At 41.1% G+C, this 21,461-nt stretch overlaps 2 protein-coding genes across 8 annotated transcripts in view; one reads left to right on the top strand and one right to left on the bottom strand.

Annotated features, from left to right (window-relative positions):
* The window catches only part of C15H4orf45 (chromosome 15 C4orf45 homolog), a 116,553-nt gene extending 109,736 nt beyond the window's left edge, over positions 1-6,817 (top strand). Inside the window, exons 6-7 of the transcript XR_007402375.1 lie at positions 2,707-2,768; positions 5,770-6,817. The gene's annotated coding sequence lies outside the window, so the exon portion shown is untranslated. The remainder of the gene's footprint in view (positions 1-2,706; positions 2,769-5,769) is intronic.
* FNIP2 (folliculin interacting protein 2) overlaps positions 1-21,461 on the bottom strand; it is a 132,456-nt gene that overhangs the window by 17,003 nt on the left and 93,992 nt on the right. For all 7 annotated transcript variants that reach the window (XM_025439200.3, XM_025439201.3, XM_025439203.3 and 4 more), the window contains 6 exons: positions 17,273-17,474; positions 16,871-16,959; positions 15,238-15,384; positions 14,950-15,119; positions 7,386-8,739; positions 6,118-6,274 (listed from right to left, as the gene is read on the bottom strand). In XM_025439200.3, the coding sequence (XP_025294985.1) occupies positions 6,118-6,274; positions 7,386-8,739; positions 14,950-15,119; positions 15,238-15,384; positions 16,871-16,959; positions 17,273-17,474 (2,119 nt within the window). The remainder of the gene's footprint in view (positions 1-6,117; positions 6,275-7,385; positions 8,740-14,949; positions 15,120-15,237; positions 15,385-16,870; positions 16,960-17,272; positions 17,475-21,461) is intronic.

Below are 21,461 nucleotides of genomic sequence, written 5' to 3'. Positions count from 1 at the left end.
ATCGTTCACTGGAGTAGATCTTAGAAACTCAGGACCCAATTTCTATGTCCTAAATTCAGACTGAAATCCCAGAAGGCCATGGTTGTATCAGCCCAAGCTTACTATTCTGGCACAAAAGGATTTGCTTCTGGCACAAAACGATTTCCACTTTATTTAATGCACAGGTATTATAACAATAGGGCTGGGTGGGGATAGTATTATATTACCCATCATTTCTATAGTTTTAGCAGGGAGGCACACCGTTTGCAGTAGCACAACATGGCGTTGGAATCCTCCCACTTCACACTTTGACCATGGCTGTAAACACAGCACCTAGCACATAAAAGGTACTCAGTACATATTTTCTGATAGGAGGTAAATCTCCAAATCATGACTCTCCTTCTCCTCCCCAGAAGCCATGTCCAGGCTCCTTGCCTCATTTTTGGCCAAATAATGACTACCTGATATGCCACCATCAGAGATTTCTAGTTTATGTCAAGCAGACTGTTAACATATGAAAATACTGGAAGAGGTAATTATATGATCTCATCATAACCCTGTGAGCATTTCTTTATCAGAATTTTTTCTCGTGGAAACAGGTTCATTGGCAGTCACTAAAGACTTATGAGTTGTAATCAATCAGTATGGACCATGGACACTGCTGAGGAATCCTGGTAGATATACCAACATGGGGGCTCTGAGAAGCCCAAAGACATCCCGAAGACATAGGGAGCTAGGGAAGGAGGGGAGGATCCAATGGGGTGGTGGTGTGGGAGGGGCTACAAAGGAAACCTCTGTCCTTCTGTGGGTCTGTGCCTGTGGCTGTGATCACCAGGCTCACTAGGCTGACACCCAAGTTCAGCCTTGTGGATATAGTACACAACCTTGGGCACAGCTTAACTATCAGGCCTGTCACTTGCTGAGGAAAGAAACAATTTGAAGTCCAGGAAAGGAGCTCAAGGTCAAGAAGAATCATCAGATTAAAATCATGTGATGATGTACAGGACTCCAAAATAAAATGCAGGAAGGTTGATAGCTTTTTTTTTCTTTTTTAACAAAGAATGGCATAGATGTCCAGATATTTTGTTCATAGTGAACAAATTTAAGAAAACATCAAAAGTAGCCATGTGTCTAATATTAACTAAATGCAAGCAAACTGAAGCCAAAGAGACTTATAATAAGCTTTTTATTCTCCTTTAGGTAAAGAAAATGAACACAGAGCCTTTAAAGGCATCATGTCTAAACACATTACTCTTCCCTTTTAGTTTTAAAAGACTGTCATTTCTCTTTTCTTTAGAAGAAACAGACAAACCAATCATTATAGTTTTAGCCGTAAATGTACGCTTCTAAATCCAGTTCTGCAGGGAACAGTCAAGCTAACATCACCGAGCCCTTTCTAGGGGCACAGGCTGACGTGCTGGAATACAGAAGAAATCGAGTCTCCCTTCTCTGCTCCATGGGACTGGAGCCCAGGTGGTAGAAAAAAATCCAAAACTGAACAAAGGTATGGTGCAACGTGCTAAGGAGCCCGTAGATGTAAAGTTCCACCTGGGGGCAACTCCAGCCAAGCAGTTTATATTTTACTCTCTTCAAAGAATGGGAATCTATTAGAGAAAAAGAATAAATGACCATACTCAGGGGTTAGCAAGAGCCCTTTGTGGCACTGTACGAGATGGCTAGAAGGGGGTAAAACTGCACACAAGAATTCTAGCTGGGAAGGCTAAGGGGAACTTAAAGAAGACTAAATTGCAGTCACTGTGAGAAGGAGATAGAATCAATAAGATTTCAGATTGGAGTTGGCAATGCCCAGAGATCAGTGTTTCTTTTCAAATACTTAAAAAAAAATCACAATCCACAATAGGAAATACATCTTAACATCGTAACTCCATGTATATTCTTATACATGTGTGAACGCATGTGCCCATAAACACATGTGTGCGTGCACATGCGCACACACATACATACAGATTTTATGAAACAGTAGACAGTGCTGTAGGCCCAAGGCACTGTCATTATCATCATCCAGCACAGGAAAGCGGTAAGAGGTGTTCTCAGCAGATTTGTCCCACATGCATGTTTCCTTTGCAACACTACTGATTCTAAGGTTGTTGTTGACTTGAGGCACCTTAATGCTGTCTGTATGACTTAAGCAATGATTTACAGTTTGATGCGACTTACTGTTCTTTTGTAGTCTCCCTGGTTGATTACACTGCATGGCATAATTAGGTATTCATATGCATATATCATAGCCAAGCTTTTAGCAAAGCTCCTTATTGTGCTACTGATTTCTGCATGGTATTTCTGGAGTCAATCTGTTGCTACTCTTAAAATTAAATGAAAGAAGCTCAATACCCAACTGTTAACTTTGTTTTATACCTTATTCTGTAAAATGCCTGAAGCCTTGGAACACAGTTTTTTACAATGCATTACAATGTGATGTTGTTTTGGTCATGATAACCTACCCTGTCGTTAGCCATTGTCCTGCTCCTTGTGATTTCAAAGGCAAAGAGAAATGTATGCTTTTAGCAAAGAATGAAGTGTATGTGGGTTCTGTTCCACTATCTCCAATAGGAGTTTTCTGGTAAACTCATTTGCAAAGCACTTTCACATATATTATTAGCTAATATTTATTGGGCATTAGTAATGTGCCAGGCACTGTGCTAAACACTTGATATGCATTATCTCTGAGTCTTCAAACCAGAGCTGTAAGTACTGTTCATTTTACAGAAGCTGAAACTGATGCTTAGAAGAGTAAAGAAACTTGCCTGAGGCCACAAAGCCATTAAGGGGTGAGCTGTGATTCAAAATCAGGTTTGTCTGTCTTTAGAAGCCAAACTCTTAACCAGTGGATATTTCAACTGCTTTCTCTAAATACATTTTTTTTTTTTTTGAGGCTTAGTGATACCAATTGGTTTACTGGGCTATCAGCAGATGAATGGTAACACTAAGACTTGAACCCCAACCATCAATGCTAAGCAGTGGTCCTCCCTCACTACCCCATAATTTAATACCCCTAACACAGCAGCAATATTCACAGGCAGACAAGCACACAGGAGGAAAAAAGAAGAGAGAAAAAGCTACTTGAGGGTCATAGATACAACAAGAAGCTGTCTCTCCCACTTTAACACTTAAGAGTCAAAAGGAAAATAGAGAAAGAATGCACATTCAGATATGGCAGGGGGAAAAAATGAAACTAAATATTACTTTAATTTAAGGCAGCTGTATAATCTACATGCTAGGAGACAGAGAAACAGTTCAAATGACAGAAAAAAGGTAGTATATGGATTAAACAAGAACACGTGTTTAAATATTTAAGATCATCACAATCTCGATATGGAAAAGCCAAAAATAAAAATGGAAATAAAGTTAATATATATTTTATAAGATCGGGATGAGGAAATGCATAAAAAGAAATTCTTAGTATTGGGAGCTCTAGAATGCAATCCCTCAATGAAAGAAGAAATTCCATGAACTAGTCCATCATGGTTATAAATGTGCACATTTACATTTTACAATCCACTCATGCATAGGCCTAGAAAATAGATCAATAACTTAAATCAATTGCTTTTAAATAGTTAATAAAAATCCTTTGCTAAAAACAATTACGAATATCAAAGCCCAACGAAGTCTTGATGAACACTAAAAATTATTAACGTCCAAAAAATAGGTTTTTGAAACAAGTAAAGCAATTTATCACAATCTTTTCTTCCTCAACAAGTTATTACTTCAGTTCTAACTGTGGTCATGTATATTTGTTCTTGGATCTTTGCTAGTTTCTCTGGCAACATACTCAAGAATTTAAATAATTACTAGACTTTACAGAGTAAATTCAATAGAATATTTAAAAAAAAAAAAACACCCTATTTTCCAACAAATATTTGTAAATGATGGTTAAAAGTAAGGTTATTTTTATTTAAACGCCGTCATAGACCGGAGTCCCTATCTGAGAGGCAGTTTAAATGGAACACTACTTCAAAAAGCAAAATTCATTATGATAAATGTGCCAAGTGAAATTAGAAATCTACTAATGCTAATTGGATACATTCCGAATGTATTAAATTTCCAAAGATATTTTTATGAGCCCTTTGCAATTTCCTATTAACACTCATGCATGGCTGCACTTTGGATGTACCCACAATTTGACACAATATAGGTTATTACGCTTAATAACTTTCGATCTCTCAGGATGATTGCAAAGTCTAAAGAAATGAGAAAAGCCTACAGTGTGAAAATACTACTTCTGAAAGGGAGGGAAAATGATATATGAAAAATCTTTAAGAGTACTAATAGAGGAAACATGGACTTGTTTTTTTTTTTTTTCAAATATAAGAATTATAGAGCTCAATGGTCATCATTAAAACCTAATATACAAAAAACTGGAACTTGTCAGCCCATGGGGGAAAAAAAGTCATGAATGGTTTTACAATTAAGTTCAAGGAGGGTTATCAATCAATTAATATTTCCATAGTGGTAAGTGAGCAAGTCCAGGGCATCTGGGCAGTACTGCTCAGTAGGTAAGACCAATGGCAGTGAAGACCACCCACTCTAGCCCACACTCCATCTCCTTGCACCTCTGTCAGAAGCAGAACGGAGGGCTTCATAGAAGAAGGGTTCAGCAAAGCAAGAACATCAATGTTCTTTTTCTTTAAATAAATACATAAATAGCTGACATAAAAGGAAAGGAAAGCCTCTACTTCCCTGCCTTAATGCTACCAATGGTTCCAAAATGTACACGTCTCTAAAATCACTGAGGTTTCCATGATTTAAGACAATCACACAGTATCACACAATGAAGACACTGTTCTTCTAATGTCACTGGTCTAAGGACCTCTGAAATGATAAACAAGTATACAGTATTCATTATAACTATAAAAATAAAATGTTATGACATTTTTTACAAGAGACAAAAGCAACCTCATAGCTTTATTCCTGAAAATCCTGGTGAGGGGTGGTGATGGACCACAAAGCAGGGTGGGGTTAGGAATGTTTGGTTAAATGTATACACTGGACTGGCCTTCCCAGCTTCCAATCACTTCCTCTTCATCTCTTCTCCCTTCCCATTCAGGGGGGTTATGAGGACATCTGCTTCACTACTGAGCTTTTCTTCCCATTTCACACAAATACCGTCAGCCTGTTTAGCCTGTGTCTGATGTATGTTTAGTCTTCACAGAGGAGATGCTCAAGGCCAAAGATAACATACAGTGCCTTCTGCTCCACCTCTCAAAAAAATACTTGTTGGGCAAGGAGTAGGGAACAAGCCAAATTCCAATTTTCTTAATGCAGTGAGGACTTTCCCTATTGCACAAGACACAATATGTTTCCAATGCAAAACATCTATTTTTGCACATCTGCCCAATAGCAGCTCAATTAAAAACAGTCCCATCAGATTGACAGTTTCCTTAACTGCTCAGTTCCTGTCACGCTGCAGATAGCAGAAAAGCACTTAACAGCAGCCACAAGGCAATTTTCCAGTAAGACTTGTTAATCTTTATACAGTCATCCTTGCGCAGCCATCAAAGTGAACTTAATGACAAATCAGTTAAAATAAATTACTCTTACGAACTTGTAAGGATCGGATAAAAAGCAAACCATATGTGACATCTTCTTGGTCCTCTCCGTGACGGCATATAATTGTCACCATCTGTGCTGTGAATTCTATTTTGCTCAGCCTATGTGCCCTCCAGATCCACTCTTTGCCCTTCTCTGTCCTGTGCTGGCCCCAGGAGGCTGACCTCTGTGGACCTCGGGACCGTATTGGCATCAATTTTGACCTTGCTCTCTGCCTTCCAGCTGCGCTCAGCCGATGGGAAGTACAGAAGAGCTCAGAGGCTGAAGGGAAGAGCTGTCAGGGAGGTATCCTCCCTCCCTCCTCAGCGCTGGTGTCCCTGGGCGGCCTGGCCCCTCTTCTAGTTCCAGCTCTCCATGGCTCCGGTGTCACTGGCCCCTACTTATCCTTCAGGCCCAGGTGTGCTCAGAGCTTCCAGCTGTTGCTAATCCCTGGGTGCCTCACCAACCTTTGCCTGCATCCCTATAAACAATGCCATAATTATACATGCCTCAGTCTACACACCTGTTGCTGGCCAAGACCCCGGCTGACATATTGTCAGCAGCCAGAGGCTCCAAGCTGGGATCACTTACATGGACTGTGTGGACCAGATCAGCCACCAGACACTGCTTCAGTTTCTCATCGCTGCTGGTCCCGTGAAGCACCAGATCAGGCATGTATGTGGGGCAATAACCTGCCAGAAGTGAGCGGCCAAAGTTTCTTACATTTGGGTTGCTGATGCTCTGAGACCTAAAACAATAGTGGTCCATTAGAATACACAATTAAAAATGTACTTCCTTCTTGCATTGCACTTGGAACAAAAACCCCAGTAACAGAGGTAAGAAAAAGAGGTTCAGGGTGGTCCGTTTCACCAATTCTCCAGGGAGTGGACCACTGACATGGGAAAAAAGGGGTTTGGAAGAGAAAGAGAAATTTGTTTTGTTTTGTTTCGGTTTTGGATGGAAGGGCAGAAAAAAAACAGTATTTTGATGGCTGGTTATGACTTTGTTCTTGAACCTCATATCAAACATCTACCAGGCAGTCTGTGTCAAGAGTGAAGAAAGAGGGACGCCTGGATAGCTCAACAGTTGAGTGTCTGCCTTTGGCTCAGGGTGTGATCCCAGGATCTGGGATGGAGTCCCACATCGGGCTCCCTGCATGGAGCCTGCTTCTCCCTCAGCCTAGGTCTCTGCCTCTCTCTTTTTGTGTCTCTCATGAATAAATAAATAAATAAAATCTTAAAAAAAAAAAAAAAGAAGAAGAGAGTGAAGAAAGAAAGCTTGCCAAAAACCTGGCTTTAGGACCTCGACACATCTGCATGGGGTGATGCCCATGACAGTGCAGAAGAACAGAAGAAATCTCTAATTATTGCTTTCAGTCATCACAGACCGAATAATCAACCTGATGGAGTGTTAAGGAAGAGGTGTTGTTTCCCAACCACTTCATGCTGCTCTGACCTGCAGGAAAGAAGCCACACGGTGAGGATAATCCACCACCTCCGAGGCAAGGCATCTGCTGCCAGCCATGTAACTTCCACGCAGATGACAGAAAATTAAAATCCCTGCTCCACACCACCACCTCCACCGTATCCTTTAGCTTCTCCAAATGTCACAAGAGTTGCAAAGGCAACAACTTGCCTCCTCACTCAGAGAGCTCAGAGGCATGAGGCCACTGATCATCTTTGGAGAAAGGGCAGGCTTGAAGCTGTGTGCATCAGGCTGGTAACATTGCTCATACATACTCTTGAGAAAAAAACCATTATGTGCAAAACAGCCGGCAGTACCTAACGTGCTCCTGAGTGCTAAGTCAGGAAAACAGTATGTGAATCCAGTTCCCCTTCTCCCCAACCTGCCAGCATTACCTTGGCAGAGGCAGCTCCACTTCCAAGGACCCTTCGGTCGGGTCATTGCTGTGCTCTAGATTCAGCGAGGCTGAAGCACACGCTTCCTCGTCACTGTCTCCAAGAGCGCTATCTGAGCTTTCGTTTCTGGGAATGTCTCCTTCCATCCTGAAGTTGGCCTTCCTGTCGGCATCCCCACAGGGGACATCTGCAGTGCCCGAGAAGCCGGAGTCCTGCTGTGCACACCTGCTTGGAACAGGCGGCATCAAAGGTCCTTCTGCATCCTTCAAATACAAATGTCTTGTTTTCTCCAGCATCCTCGCTCCAGTTCCTGCCGCACTGCCATTAGGTGCCAGCGAGTCAGCAGACTGGTCGGGCTGCCCAGTAGCAGCTGCTACCACCTTGGTTTTGATGCCTCTGTCCTCGGCAAAATCCCTCTCAAATTCACCTTCGTCCCTCTCATAAGATTGACTCTGAGGACAGTGGCCATTCTTTTGGAAGCCAGGTGTGAAGAAGCACCTAGAAAGCTGCTGGTCCTGAGGCATGTCAGCGGCCATCCCGGACTTAGCCAGTGGATGGCAAGCTAACTCTGGGTATTGTCTACAGGCCGTTAGCCGCTTCTCCATTTTTTGTGTGCGGCTTTCAAAGTCGGACTCCGGGGATACGGAGCTTCCAATCTGGAAAGTGACCTTCTCTAAGGGAGGTTTCTCCCAGGGATGTCTGTCAGGACAAGGCCAGGCTGCTGACCGGTCTGTGAGTTTCTTAGGCATCTCCCCTTTCAACTCCTCACTGACAGCCTGCTGGCTGAGCTTCCCTCCTGCCCCCAGCCCTTCACAGCTAGAGAATCTTGAAGAACCATCTTGTGGTGCCCCTCTCTCACTTTCTTCCTCCCCACAAAATGTGCCCTGAGGTTTCCAAGAGCTGTCCAATGCTGGCTCTTGGAATTCCATGCTGCAGGCTTGAGAACTCTGCTCTGGCCTGGTGTTTCCTTCTTTGTCAGGTTTGGTACACAGGTCTCTGATGTCAGTGCCCTCTGGAGACACACTTAGCCCCTCGGGCCTGGGGCTCCTTCCCTCTGCCATAGTAGGTGGCAGGATAGGAGGAAGGAGAGCGGGCTCACTTCTCACCGTCACGACCACATACTCAGACTCCTCTACCTCTCCCCTCTCCAAGGCTGTGGTGATGTTGCTCCCATTTAACACCTGGTCACCTTCACCGTGACTCCCGTTCCAGGTCAGCTGGTTCTCTTGCAGCTCAGAGCAACGGAGAAAGTAGGTCAAGACATAGAGTATACGTTGAACCAAATCCTTCTGCTTCCCCACCACTACGGTGCGAGTCAGCCTCACTGGAGAGCCAATGGCTCCATAAAGATCACCTAGAGAGCAAAACAGACACAAAGATGAAGTCGTCTGGGGCAAGCATGGCATGGATATGGCAGCCTTTATTAGAGAAGAACAAATGATTTACACTCCCAAATTAGAGTTGCTTCTTCACACCCCTAACTGAGGCAAAAAGGTAATTCCTAGTAATGAGCAGGTCTTAGTTTTGCCTCTGTTAACGGAAAGTGTGCCTGGAAAGGCTGAGGCCTATCCCTCTCGGTACATGGGTACAGTGCTAGTGTACATAGTCCCTCTCTGTGCTTGTTATTGTTAGGTCTTCCCATGCAGCTCACAGGGCTGGCTGGCTCCCACTAAAGCCAGGAGTCCCAATATGTGACCAAATCAAATACTTTATGTTAGAAAGTAGAATGATGAAAGTTTTTTTCCCAGAAGAATCCCAGGACAATAGGCCTTGGCATAAAATCCAAATTCAGGGATCTCTGAACAGAAGTTCAGTGAACCAATTCAAAATACTTAATAAAGTGGCTTGAGAATTCCTTCAAGGTGCACATGTGCATGCCCGCGCGCGCGCGCACACACACACACACACCCCAAGTAGAATCCATCTGATCAACACGAAGAAATTACTTAGTCATGAATAATGAATCTGAATATTTTCTATTATTTCACATGAAAATTTTACTGGAAGAAAATATGTCCCATAAGTTATATCCTGACAAGCTGATTAAAAACTACCTAATGAACTACAAAAATTTAACTTAAGGGTGGAAAAAGGTCAAATAAGGGCAAATATGTCAATGAGCCCAGCAATCTAGGCTTTTCACTGAAAAGTATTTAAGTGCCTATTAAAATTATTGCATTTGATAATCTGCTTATTACATTTGATAAGTTATACATTTGATGCCTTGATAATAAGAATACTGACAATTATAACAAAAAAAATTTACTGACTGTGTAGGCACAGTGATAAGTGTTTCACTTGGATTTATCTTATTTGTATCTCTGTATAACCAACCCTGAGTTAGAAACTGTTATGGAAATTATCAGAAGGTTGAAATAAATCAAAACTTAAAAAAGATACTAAATAAAGGAAAGGAGGTACATGGGTACAGTTATAAATAAGAACTCAGGAAGTCAGAACTCATCTTAGGAATGCATCTAGAGAGGGGGGAATGCATTTTTATAAGGGCATATACTATATAAAACTAATTAAATCAATAGATTGAGACAAGAGAAAGTTATGGGAACCATTAGGAAGTACTTTCCTCTGGGAACTGTCAGGAAGTAACTCCTCTGGAGAGCATTCCCTAGTGTAAGGGCTACTGGTCCTAACAACACGCAAAGGGCAAGACACAAATGACTTTAAAGGATCCTCTCTGTAAAAAAAAACAAAACAAAACAACAACAACAACAACAAAAAACTACAGGCTAATAGAGCTTTATCTGCGAGGCTTTTGCAACTGACAAATCAAAAACTCTAAAGAAATGCTAGAACAACTACTTCTTGACTGCTCATTGCTGCACCTGTGTCACAGTCATCTCGGGAATCCACGGGGCATGTTTGTCATCAGTCTCAATGCTAATAAAGACAGTAACCAGGGCACCTGGGTAGCTCAAGTCATGATCCCAGGGTCCTGGGATGGAGTCCTGCATCAGGCTCCCCTCAGGGAGCCTGCTTCTCCCTCTGCCTGTGTCATGAGAGACACAGAGAGAGAGGCAGAGACACAGGCTCCCTGTAGGGAGCCCGATGTGGGGACTCGATCCGGACTCCAGGATCACACGCTGGGCCGAAGGCAGGCGCCAAACCGCTAAGCCACCCAGGGATCCCCAAATATTTTTTAAAAAGGAAGATAACCATTACATATCTGATATTTGGTACCAAAAAACCACAGAGGAAAGGAAGGCCACTCAGAATGACAATATTATTTTTCAGCAATGCATTTAACACTCAGTATTGTACATTTTAATAAAAAGTGAAAAAAAGGAAAACTACTGAAAATAGTTTATAATCATTTAAACAACATAATGTAACGACAGCAATGTGTGTATGGAAACTGTGCCTTTATTCTAGGGTCCAACTTCATAAAATAATGCATCATTAAAATAACAGACCTATATTATTAAAATTAACTGGATCCTGAACTGGAAGACAATTTTTTAAGTAATGGACTGAAAAAGCTACTAATTTTAGAGCAGATTCCTTTGTTTCAATGGGTATAATTTTACAAAATGAAGACGTTTCACAACAGTGCAAACGGACAACGCTACTGAACTTAGAAATGGTTAAGATGGTAAACGGGCTGGGCTTTTGTTAAAAATTACAATTTAAAATATAAATTTAACTTTCAAAAAAGAAAAAATGAGAGGAAAACAAAGGGGATAAAAGGGGTAAAAAGAGTATCTGCAGGTGAAAAAGAGTGGCCAAAGGGAGAGAGTGCACAGAAGCTGGAAGGGTGCTGGGTGCAGGGAGAGGAAAAGGCACCAGCAGGCAGGAGGGAAGGAGCAGGAGGGAGTGGGAAGGAGCGAGAAGGAGCGAAGGAAGCAGGAGGAAGCAGAGACCCAGCGGGCTCAGAGAACAGAGAGAGGAGTCCAGAAGGAGGGGAGGACAGAGACAAGGGTTAGAAGGAGAAAGAGAGGAGGTGGGCAGCAGAGATGTACAAACAGCAGAGAATCTGAGAGAAGCAGAAAGATGTGGAAGAGGTAAGCAGAGCGGTGAGTGTGATGCCTACAGAGGGGACAGAGAGAGAGAAAAAAAAGTCTCTTCTTGGAGATAGAAACTAGAAAGCTGAGAAGCTGAGAATTTAGGAGCACTGTAAAGACAAGATGGTAAGCAGAGAGAGGATGGGAGAGGTGAGGACTATGGAGACAGAAACAGACAGTGGGAGAAAATGAGACAAAAATTTTAAAGGGTCACCTACTCCCAGATGACATTCTAATACATGTGTCTCTGCTATGAAGTTCCCTCTACATGGTGTTCCCCCCCAATCCCACACATGGGAATTTATTGTATCTTTATTATTATTTAGTTCAAAGTGTCTTCTAATTTCTCTTGTGAGATCTTCTTTGACTTTTGGGTTATTTAAATGGGTTGTTTAATTTCTGAACAGATGGGAATTTTCTCCCTATCATTTTTTTTTAATTTTACTGATTTGTAGCCTAATTTCACTGCATTCTGAAAAATACAATTTAACTTCAGGAGAAAAGAAAATGAAGAAATTTCAGACATTTTTACTTATATTAAACTAATGATCCCAAATGTTTTTCTGAGGAGAAAAGCAGCTTTTCATTTCCACAAATTCTTGAGGTCATTAGAGTCAAAAAAGAGACCCATATGGAACTCCAACCAGTGGTGAAAGAAAGTGGCTTTCAAACTACGCATACCCACTCCAAGAGACAAATGCATTTATACTGCAGCCTCACTCACCCTCTGAAATAAACATTTTACATAACACTGTATATGTGTCCCTCTGATATTTTCTATTATACTGGCCCTTTAAAATGCTTTTTTTGACCCAATAAACTGCTTCCACAACCCACCCAAAGCTGGAGACCCGTTTGGAAAGCCCTTGTGTACAGTGCTCATGTTAGGCAGAGGGGAGGATGGCTGAGCTCCCAGAGAATAAGCCAGTGAGGGTGTGAAAGGGGTTAAGTGCTAGTTGCTTCCAGCTTCTCTCCTCCCCTCCCAGGGAATGCCAGGGAGCCATGCAGAAGTGGGCACAGCAGTGGTACCCATCTTGGCAAGTGCTTGGATAAGCCTTTGAAATAATTCAAGATAAAGTCCTTAGGAGCCTGGATTAAAATTACATCACATCATTGTATATTCCAGGAAGTTTATATTTTCCTGTTTACTGAGACCTAATAAATATTTAATGAAAATAATAATAACTGGAAGTGGCTCCCCTGTCAAATTACTGAAGCAGTTTGATTTTCAGTAATAATGGAAACTCAACCATCATTTACATTTGGCTTTACGTACCTATCATATGACCCTATGCTAGGGTCTCAGCCCCTCTCACATTGCTCTGTCAACAGCCAGACCTCAGCTGGATTGTCTTGGGGAGGGGAGAATCAGAGACCTTAATGATCCTGGGGCATCTGGGTGACTCAGTCAGTTAAGCCTCCAACTCCTGACATCAGCTCAGGTCATGATCTCAGGGTCCTGAGACTGGGTCCCATTGTCGGGCTTGGAGCTCAGCCAAGAGTCAGCTTGAGATTCTCTCTCTCCCTCTCCTTCAGTCCACTGCTCCCCTCCACCACTCACAAGCACACACAAGGACTCTCTCTTTTTAAATAAATGAAAATCTTAAAAAAAATAATACATGATCTACTACATGACTATGAGCCCACAGGAAGGGACTTTTCCTTGTTATGCTGAACACAAGGAATTAATGGCTCTCAAGTAGTTAAATTTCAAATGAGAAGCATGTCTAATTATAAATATATTTATCTAATTAAATGCAAACTGCTTAATTAGCATTGTTTTTAAATGGATGACCAGGCAGTATGAAAGACCATGTTTCCTTTATATCAAGCCCCCTTCCCTTTGTCACTTAATGATACATTTTTTCAAAACTATTGTTCCATAACAAGAACAACAATGCTCCATCCTCCTCAAAACTGTATAACCTAGAGTGGGGCACCCTCTGAATTCTTTTCTGAACTCAGTACTGACTGGTTGGATTAAATCCATTTTTAATATCCATAAATTCTTTAATTCATTTAACATGTACCTATTATCCCCCTATCTGTGAAACATGTATTCCCTTTCTTACATTCAGGGCACAAGGGCAAGACTTCTTTATTATCTATAATGTGAGGACAATAGTGATAGGTTTGAGATGAGAATCTAATTAAGTAATAAATGTAAAAAGTACTAAAAACAATGCCTGGTTCACAGTGTCAGCTTTCATTACTGTTATTATAACATGCTGTTTTCTAAGATTAGAGTGTGCCTCCCTAAAACGTCATTTTAACATTTCCTCAAGTATGCTTTCCTTGCACATTTCCTTCAAGTATGCATCCCCTCACTCTGTCTCCTGGTACCTCTCTAATGTTAGTATTTTCACCAGCAGCATAAAATAAGGAAAGTGCTCTATGTAGAACTAATTCCCACAGCAACCATGTGGGAATATCATTCCATTTTATAGATGAAGAAACTGAGGCACAGAGAGGTTAAGTCACTTGCCCATGGAGACTGGATTTGATCTATGCAATCTGGCTCTGGTTCCCATTCTCTTAAACTTCACACTATACTGTCTCTTATTTACATCCTTCTACATGCTCCTGATTTCTCCAAAGGATTTCTCCAAAGGATGTTTTGAGATTGTCTGAATACAAATCTGTCACCTCCGTTAGGCAGCTAGCTTCCTGGAGCTCAGCTGTGTAATGTTAACTCCATATCCCTGGCATCTGGCATAGGATCTGGATCAGAGTAAGCAGCAAACCTAACTGTCACTCTATATGTTTGATGAGTGAGAGGTCCCAGATTAGACCTCTCTGCACATGAACACAAATATGCCACTTTGATGTCACAAGTCCCCAATTCTATAACCAACTATGTCAAAGCTTTAGATTCCTAGGCGATGCTTAAGTATGAAGCTGTGAGGAAGCAGATGCCACCAACTCACTGCAAGGAAGCAGTATAAAGACAAGGTTCCTAACTTAAGTGAAAATTATAAAGGCAGTAAAATTATAGTGCATTACTTTCTTTTTTCCCTATTTTTTTTCCTATTGAGTCCATCCTTGAGAATAGTGGTTCTCAGCCAGGGAGTGTCTTGCTGCCCAAGAACAATGTCTGGAGACATTTTTGACTGTCACAACTCTGGAGTGGGTTTTTCACTGGTGGTTAGTAAACTAGCTAGTGATGTTGCTAACCATCCTACAATGCACAAGACAGTCCCCCAATCACCACCACCACCACGATCCTCGGCCCTACAAAGAATTATCTGGTCCAAACATCAATAATGCCAAGCTTAAGAAACCCTGCTCTAGGGTGAACTGCCACTGTGGTATGGGACAACAGTTTACTCATATTGCTTTAGAAGAGCAGAACAAAGCTGCCAGCAGCAGGAAGGAGATAAAGGTATAGACTTACGACTAGAATCTGTGGGCCAATCTCCTATTGTCTGTCTGCCCAATGACAACTCCGGAAATCGCCGGGATGGAGGGCCAATTTCAACAAAAAATTTGAGCATTTTCTCCATTCCATCCCACAGAGTCTCTGAATAGTCAAATTAGGTACTAACCCAGCTGTGCCCAGAGAGGATTATATGGATGTGTTTTGGCCAGCGTGTTCACTGACTGAGAGGTGCGTTTCTCTGAGAAGGCTTTAATGGGAGGGTGATCAACAGGCATGACAGTCGGGACCCAGGCCAGGTGGTAGGTTAACACTGCAGTCAGTAAGGCAGCAAAAAACCTTGGAGAAATGGAAGAAAATACAACCAGATGAGTCAATGCAGGAAGAGGCATGTCACATGCAGCACATACACTGGCCATGAAAGTTGCATACAAGGCTCCAGAGATTTGAAGCTTACTGGTTTTTATTGATCTGTTCTATCAGAAGCGTAAACTCCTTGAGAAAGCGCTGGCAGAGCTGGGTTTTTTCCAAAGTGCTGGACATCATGGTAAGCCACACAGGTTCAGCGATCCTTGGAACAGAATATAAATTCCAGATCGTTCCTCTATAGAAAAGGGAAGAGATACACAAAATTGTCACAAGTATCATCTTGGATAATCTCTATCTAAAGGAATAAAGAAGAAAACAATAATCTGAATCTATGTAGCCCTTAAGAGATTCAAGCAGTAATATAAATCAGGGATAGGCAAACTATGGTCCACAAGCCAAATTTGACCACCATCGTTTTTGCAAATGACACTTTACTGGAATGCTGTCATGCTCATTTGTTTACATATTATCTGTTGCTGCTTTTGCATGATGGCAAAGCTGAGTAGCTGTGACAGAGGCCCCTTATAGAAAAGGTACACTAACCCCCATATAAAATATTCATTTTTAAAGCAATTTATTTCACAATGCCTAGTTTCAAAATTTATGGCTGTTCTGATAATAAAGAAATGAAGAAAAAAAAAAGAAATGAAATGAAGAAAGAAAGTATATACTATATCAAAATGTGATCAAAGGCAACTCAACACTCCCAATTTCTAGTTAGAGCTTTAGTTCTCTAAATCAAAGCACTCTATTCATTTCAGATGGAAAAACTATATAAGTGGCTTCTCTTTCATATACTGAGTTTTTATATGGGCTAACAGAATCAAATTCTTAGAAGTATAAGCTATTAGCGAAACTGGCCAATGTAGCTCTATCACTTTATAGATTCAGAAACACGCTTAGAAAAATTAAGTTACTTGAGCAAGACATTGAACAATAAGGTCAGATGAGACTTCAGGTCTCCCAACACCTGGTGCCAAGGGCTCTATCGCAAGCTTCATGACTCACAAGTGTTTTTTCAAAAAGCACAGTAAGTCAGCTTAGGATCTCCACTACAGAACACATCCACTTCAAATAAAGATAGCTGAGACATATCCTGGACTTGACTTTCTAGCTGTGTGCCTAAATAAATTGAGATGCTAGAGATTTCCACCTTGGCCAAAAACATTTGCTGAGTTAGGCAGCAATGACAAGCTACAGTCAAGTCACATGGAACTGGGATTTATTTACTAAAACTCAGGTCTCCAATTGCTAACACCAAGTGAGGCTCATCCTGGCAGACGGGAAGGTCTATATCCCTGACATATACACTCTCTCCAGCCATGCTTTGGATAGCAGCCCTGATCCCAAGTTTCCACATCTTTAAAATGGGGCTAGTTAATAGTGCTTACTCCTAGGGTTTTGTGAAGATTACATGATATAATGAATAGGCTTGTAAGAGACCCCTAAATATTAGTTTTCTCCATTCATCCTGTTAAAAGCAATCAAAGACTGGATGACAGGCAGCAGCGTAGATTATGTGGCACTGAGAGACTTAAAACTTTTTGCTCCAGTTGGTCTCGATTTCCACCTTGAGGGAAGGAGTTGCTAAAGTGAGTAATAGTTGCCAGCCTCTCAATTCTTCTAAGTAATGGTCTCTGTGTATCCCTAGATCCAAGCTGCTGCTGCTGCTACTGTCATTTATAAAGTTACCCTATTTTTGCCAGATGCTGTCAATGTACCTAAATTCTCCCAGAGCTTCCATCAGACGGCTGACATAGAACTGGACACGGAGACTTGATTCTGCTATCTTCCTGCAGGAGATCATGGCCTTCATGGAAGAGAAAACAAACCAAATTACTCTCTGAGAAGAAATTGCTTTATAACTGTCTACTACTGAGCTTTTATTAATAAAATAATATAATCAAAACATTCAATGTGTAATGACGTAAGGCATCAGGAAGCAGTAATCGCCTCTCCAAAAATACTCTAGTATTTGATATCAACATGCCTAAGCATCTATTTCTGTTGCAGATGATTTAACTTCTCTAAAAAAGTGATCTGAAACATAAACCACGCGATGCTACCACCTTAAAGCCCCATAATCACTTCTCTATTTGACACAAGAATTATGTTCTTATTACCTTTTCAATTGCACTCTTCAACCTGTTCATGTGAGATTCAAACAGGGGAAAATGAGAAAAAAAGAAGTCTTGGAAATTCCTTTGTGCGTCTTCTTTCTCACACAGAGAAAAGATGATGCTTATGGCAATTTTCTTCCTCCGAACTATGGCCGGATTAGAACTGCAGGTTTCTTCAGCCAGGCTGAATGTCTCATCAGTAGACCTGCAGGAAAAATAAGTTTGAAAAGTTGCCATGCATCAACAAATCACATCGAGGATAAACTGTAATGCCAGGGGATGACATTCAGAAAGTGAATCCAGAGCACTCAGAGTCTTAACCAAGAGTCTGTCTGCTTCCAATTCATTCTCTTCTCTAATTCTCTGTCATGAAAAATGAAAACATCAGCTTACTACACGGTATTTTCCAACATGAAAAGAAACTTAAATAAAACCTAAAAGTAACTTTAAATGTCCTCCTGTTAGACTCTTAGTCTTTTTCCCTTGGATTATTTTACATCAGACTGGTAGTATTTAGAAATTGGGGGGAGACACATCTGGTCACTCAAAACACAGGCCCTTTGTTTTGGTTAATAGATACCAATAGATAGGAACATTTCACAGGAAATGCTCCTGTGGTATTATTATTCTGTTTAACCAATGCATCATGTTTGGAAATTTATTGGTGGTTGAGGCTTACTTTGCCAAGGCTATTAAAACCATTAGATGAAGTAACTCCAGTAAATGCTCAGATTAAGCCATGCAATCGATTAAGCTCTCTGGGAAATCGCCCAAGTAAAAAGACCTATCTCTCGTCTGGGTAGTCAAATTCTCAAAAAAAACCTTAAGATTCTTTTGAGAGATTCTGTTTCTATAATAAGAGAATCATGAAGTCAATAAATTATGAGTATATACTCAATTTGTCTTAAGGGGTAAGACACAAATACAGCCTAACCCTGTCTCTTACTTAACTATCCTGAAAAACCAGGGTTGACTACCATATAGCTACTAATAGCAAGAGTGAAAATAATTTTTTTCTACAAAGATACCAAAAGCAAAGTGCATAATATATTGTACATGAGCACCTTGCCTGGCACACAGCAGGTATGCAATGAACTTTCTCTCTCACCAACTTTCACCATTTAGTCTCATATGTCTGGTACTATGAGATATGAGTATGGGATGGTACTACTTCCTGTTTTCTTTACCACAAATTACAACAAAACAGTTATTTATGCTTGGCAGGATTCAAGGCAGTTGGCCTCCACATTCTTGATCTTAAACTTATTTGGTGCTCTACTCACAGCCTATAATGTTCCTGTGATTTCAAACATAACCATATCTTTGAAAACATGCTTACATCAGAAGTTTTATGGTCAGAAAAGCCACTTTACTTTTAAAGGAAAAGAGATAGACATCTTGTTCTAAGCTCAGAAAGGATACGCTATTGTTTCTCTCAACTTCAAGCAAGATCCCAGAGATGCAGATGTGGTTGATAAATCAGTAATAGGCTCCCACTAACAGACACACCACTGGCAAGACACGTTCTCCAGGTGCTGTTGTAAATGCTGTGCATCATAATAAACCATCAACTGTTTTCTCTGGAAAATCCCTAGATCTGAATCATCTGGTCATCAGAAAAAAAAAAAAAAATCTTGAGCCTCTCTTAGAATTTTACTTAATTTCATACAGTGAAAAGTCTTCTTTTCCAAAGTACCTGTAACTATAACTGTTTTTTGCACCAGTTTATTTCTATTTTACATAGGGAAGTTCTGAGCTTATATATGGGCAACTCTTTCTTGCAACCCTTTCTCTTTTGTCTGGCATCTCCAATTTTTCTTCTTTTTCAAAAGTAAAATGACCATTTCAGTCCATTCATCGTCAGCCAATGTGGTCCTTAAATAACGAAATTGTAATAAACACTTAACCCAATGCAGGTTTAGGCATCATCTTCATCTCTACCTTATAAACAATAGCCAAGTCTGTCTTAAGTCTTAACATAGCAGAGAGTGCCACCTACTGCATTTCAGAAAAATTTCCATAGCTACAACAGCATGTGTCTAGCTCTTCCTTGCTTCGCTGTACCTCTCTATTGAATTCTAAAGCAACTGAGTTTCATTCTGGACTCCTGGATCAACCACTCAACTGGAATAAATCAGTTCACATGGTACTATAACCGTTTTAAAAAATGATTCCACAATGAAAGAACATTTCAGAATATTTCTAAACGTTTGAGTATACACCCAAATAACTTCATCATCTCTTCACTCTCAAGTCACCACATAAGGTACACAGGCCTTTTTGCAAATGTGGAAACTGAGGCAGAATGATTCCTCAACTTGCTTCAGGGACAGAAAGCCTCTTAAGTGACAGTGTGGAAGCTATAACCCAGGGTTTCTGTCTTCTAAGCTAGGCTCATTTCCTGGACGTTGGAAATGAGCAAAGACTGCCCCATGTCTGATCCATCTGCTGGTGTTCAGATGCATCAGGTGTATCCTGCCAGCTGAAGCACCAAGAGAAAATGGCTGGGAGCAATGGCATCAGCTTCTGGGACTGCAAGCCAAGGAAAGACCAGTGCCATGCACTTAGGTTTTCTCCTTACAAAAAAATCAAATAGAATTTTCTTGACACTCATGAATAAGCCTTTATATATATTATTTCTATTTCAAGATCATAAATAAAGCAGAAACTATGATTATCTAAGTACATCTCAAGGATCTATAATTACTATCAGGACTGCCTGGTCTAATTGTTTTTGTCAGCTCTGAACTTCATCTGAATCTATGTATTATACTGGGGCATACAAAATTGCCATTTTTGTGGGTCAGAAAACAAACATGCAGCAATTTTATATGGTTGCTTCAACTTCTTCAAATCAAAAGCCCTTCTGGGTATTTAATACCTTGGTCCTTTAGGGTTTCAGTCGCCTCACTAGGGGATGAAATCTATGCTGTTTCTCTTCTATTACAGGCAATACCTCCCCACCAGCTGGTAAATGCCCAACCCTGACTCCCCATCCGGTAACCAAAAGGTACCACTCACCACAGCAGGGGGCGTGGACACATGAGTATCCAGTGCAGAACCAATTGTTAAGGATTGTGAAATCATCCTTTTTACTTTTAACTCTTAGAAAGTTTTTGATTACTGTGAATTTTCTCTCAAAGCCAGAGGCAATTATATTTTTTTTACCCACTGTTCTCCTGTCTAGCATAAGAAACTAGTCTTCCTGGGATGCCCGGGTGGCTCAGTGGTTGAGTGTCTGCCTTTGACTCAGGGTGTGATCCTGAGGTCCTGGGATTGAGTCCCACATCAGGTTCCCGTTGGAGAGCCTGCTTCTCCCTCTACCTGTGTCTCTCATGAGTAAATAAATAAAATCTGAAAAAAAAAAAAAAAAAGAAAGAAAGAAAAGAAAAAAAAGACACTAATCTTCCTACCTACATACCTGCCAAAAGTAAAAGAGCAACAGCAACATCTTTAAACGAAAGGATCTTCACAGGCATAGTGATCAATTCAAACTGTCAACCGCACTTACATTCTCTGTGTGCCAACTTCACAGGCATAAGACCCCACTCACACAGCACCCTGTTTCCAGATAAGCCCCAGTCTTGATTTAATGTTTTGTGGTTGCCATCTTAAATTCTTAGTAATTTTATCTTTGAGCCTGTATTCTGTAAGTTAAGTCTGATGGGACAATGAACCATGTGAGTAAGCAAAGACACCAGGATGCAGAGCACACAGTGAGCTCAGGCCTATGCAACCCAGACGCTGAGCAACTGGCTGGGCAGACAGGCACACACCCATGTATCTGAAAAATCCAGGGTGCCAGGAGGCCCCAAGGTGGCAAGGCTGGGACCTGAGTCCAGACTGGTGGCTGTGACAGCAGCAGCAAAAGCAGCAGCAACCACAGCCATAGGAGAGAAGAAAGACGCGGCGGGTAGTGCCATGACCCAGGGTACAAGGTCAGCTTACCCATCCATCATTGGAACCCGTACCTAGAGAGTCTGCACAAATATTTAACTCTCTGACCCAAGCCCCAAGATGGTAAATTATCACAAAGAGCCTACAGTGGATGTTGCAATAAAGCATATCCAGGAATAATGAGAATTCTTCAGTTTATCATCTCCGGTTTTGAAAACTATTGCAACACTACAAAGTAAGTATCTACAGGCAGAGAAACAAATTGAATGTAATGATTGTTGCACTGGACAGAAAA

Source organism: Canis lupus, chromosome 15 (genome assembly GCF_003254725.2).
Source record: "Canis lupus dingo isolate Sandy chromosome 15, ASM325472v2, whole genome shotgun sequence".
Lineage (NCBI taxonomy): Eukaryota > Metazoa > Chordata > Mammalia > Carnivora > Canidae > Canis > Canis lupus.
Note: the sequence above shows the minus strand (reverse complement) of the source record. Positions and strands in the feature narration are given on the sequence as shown.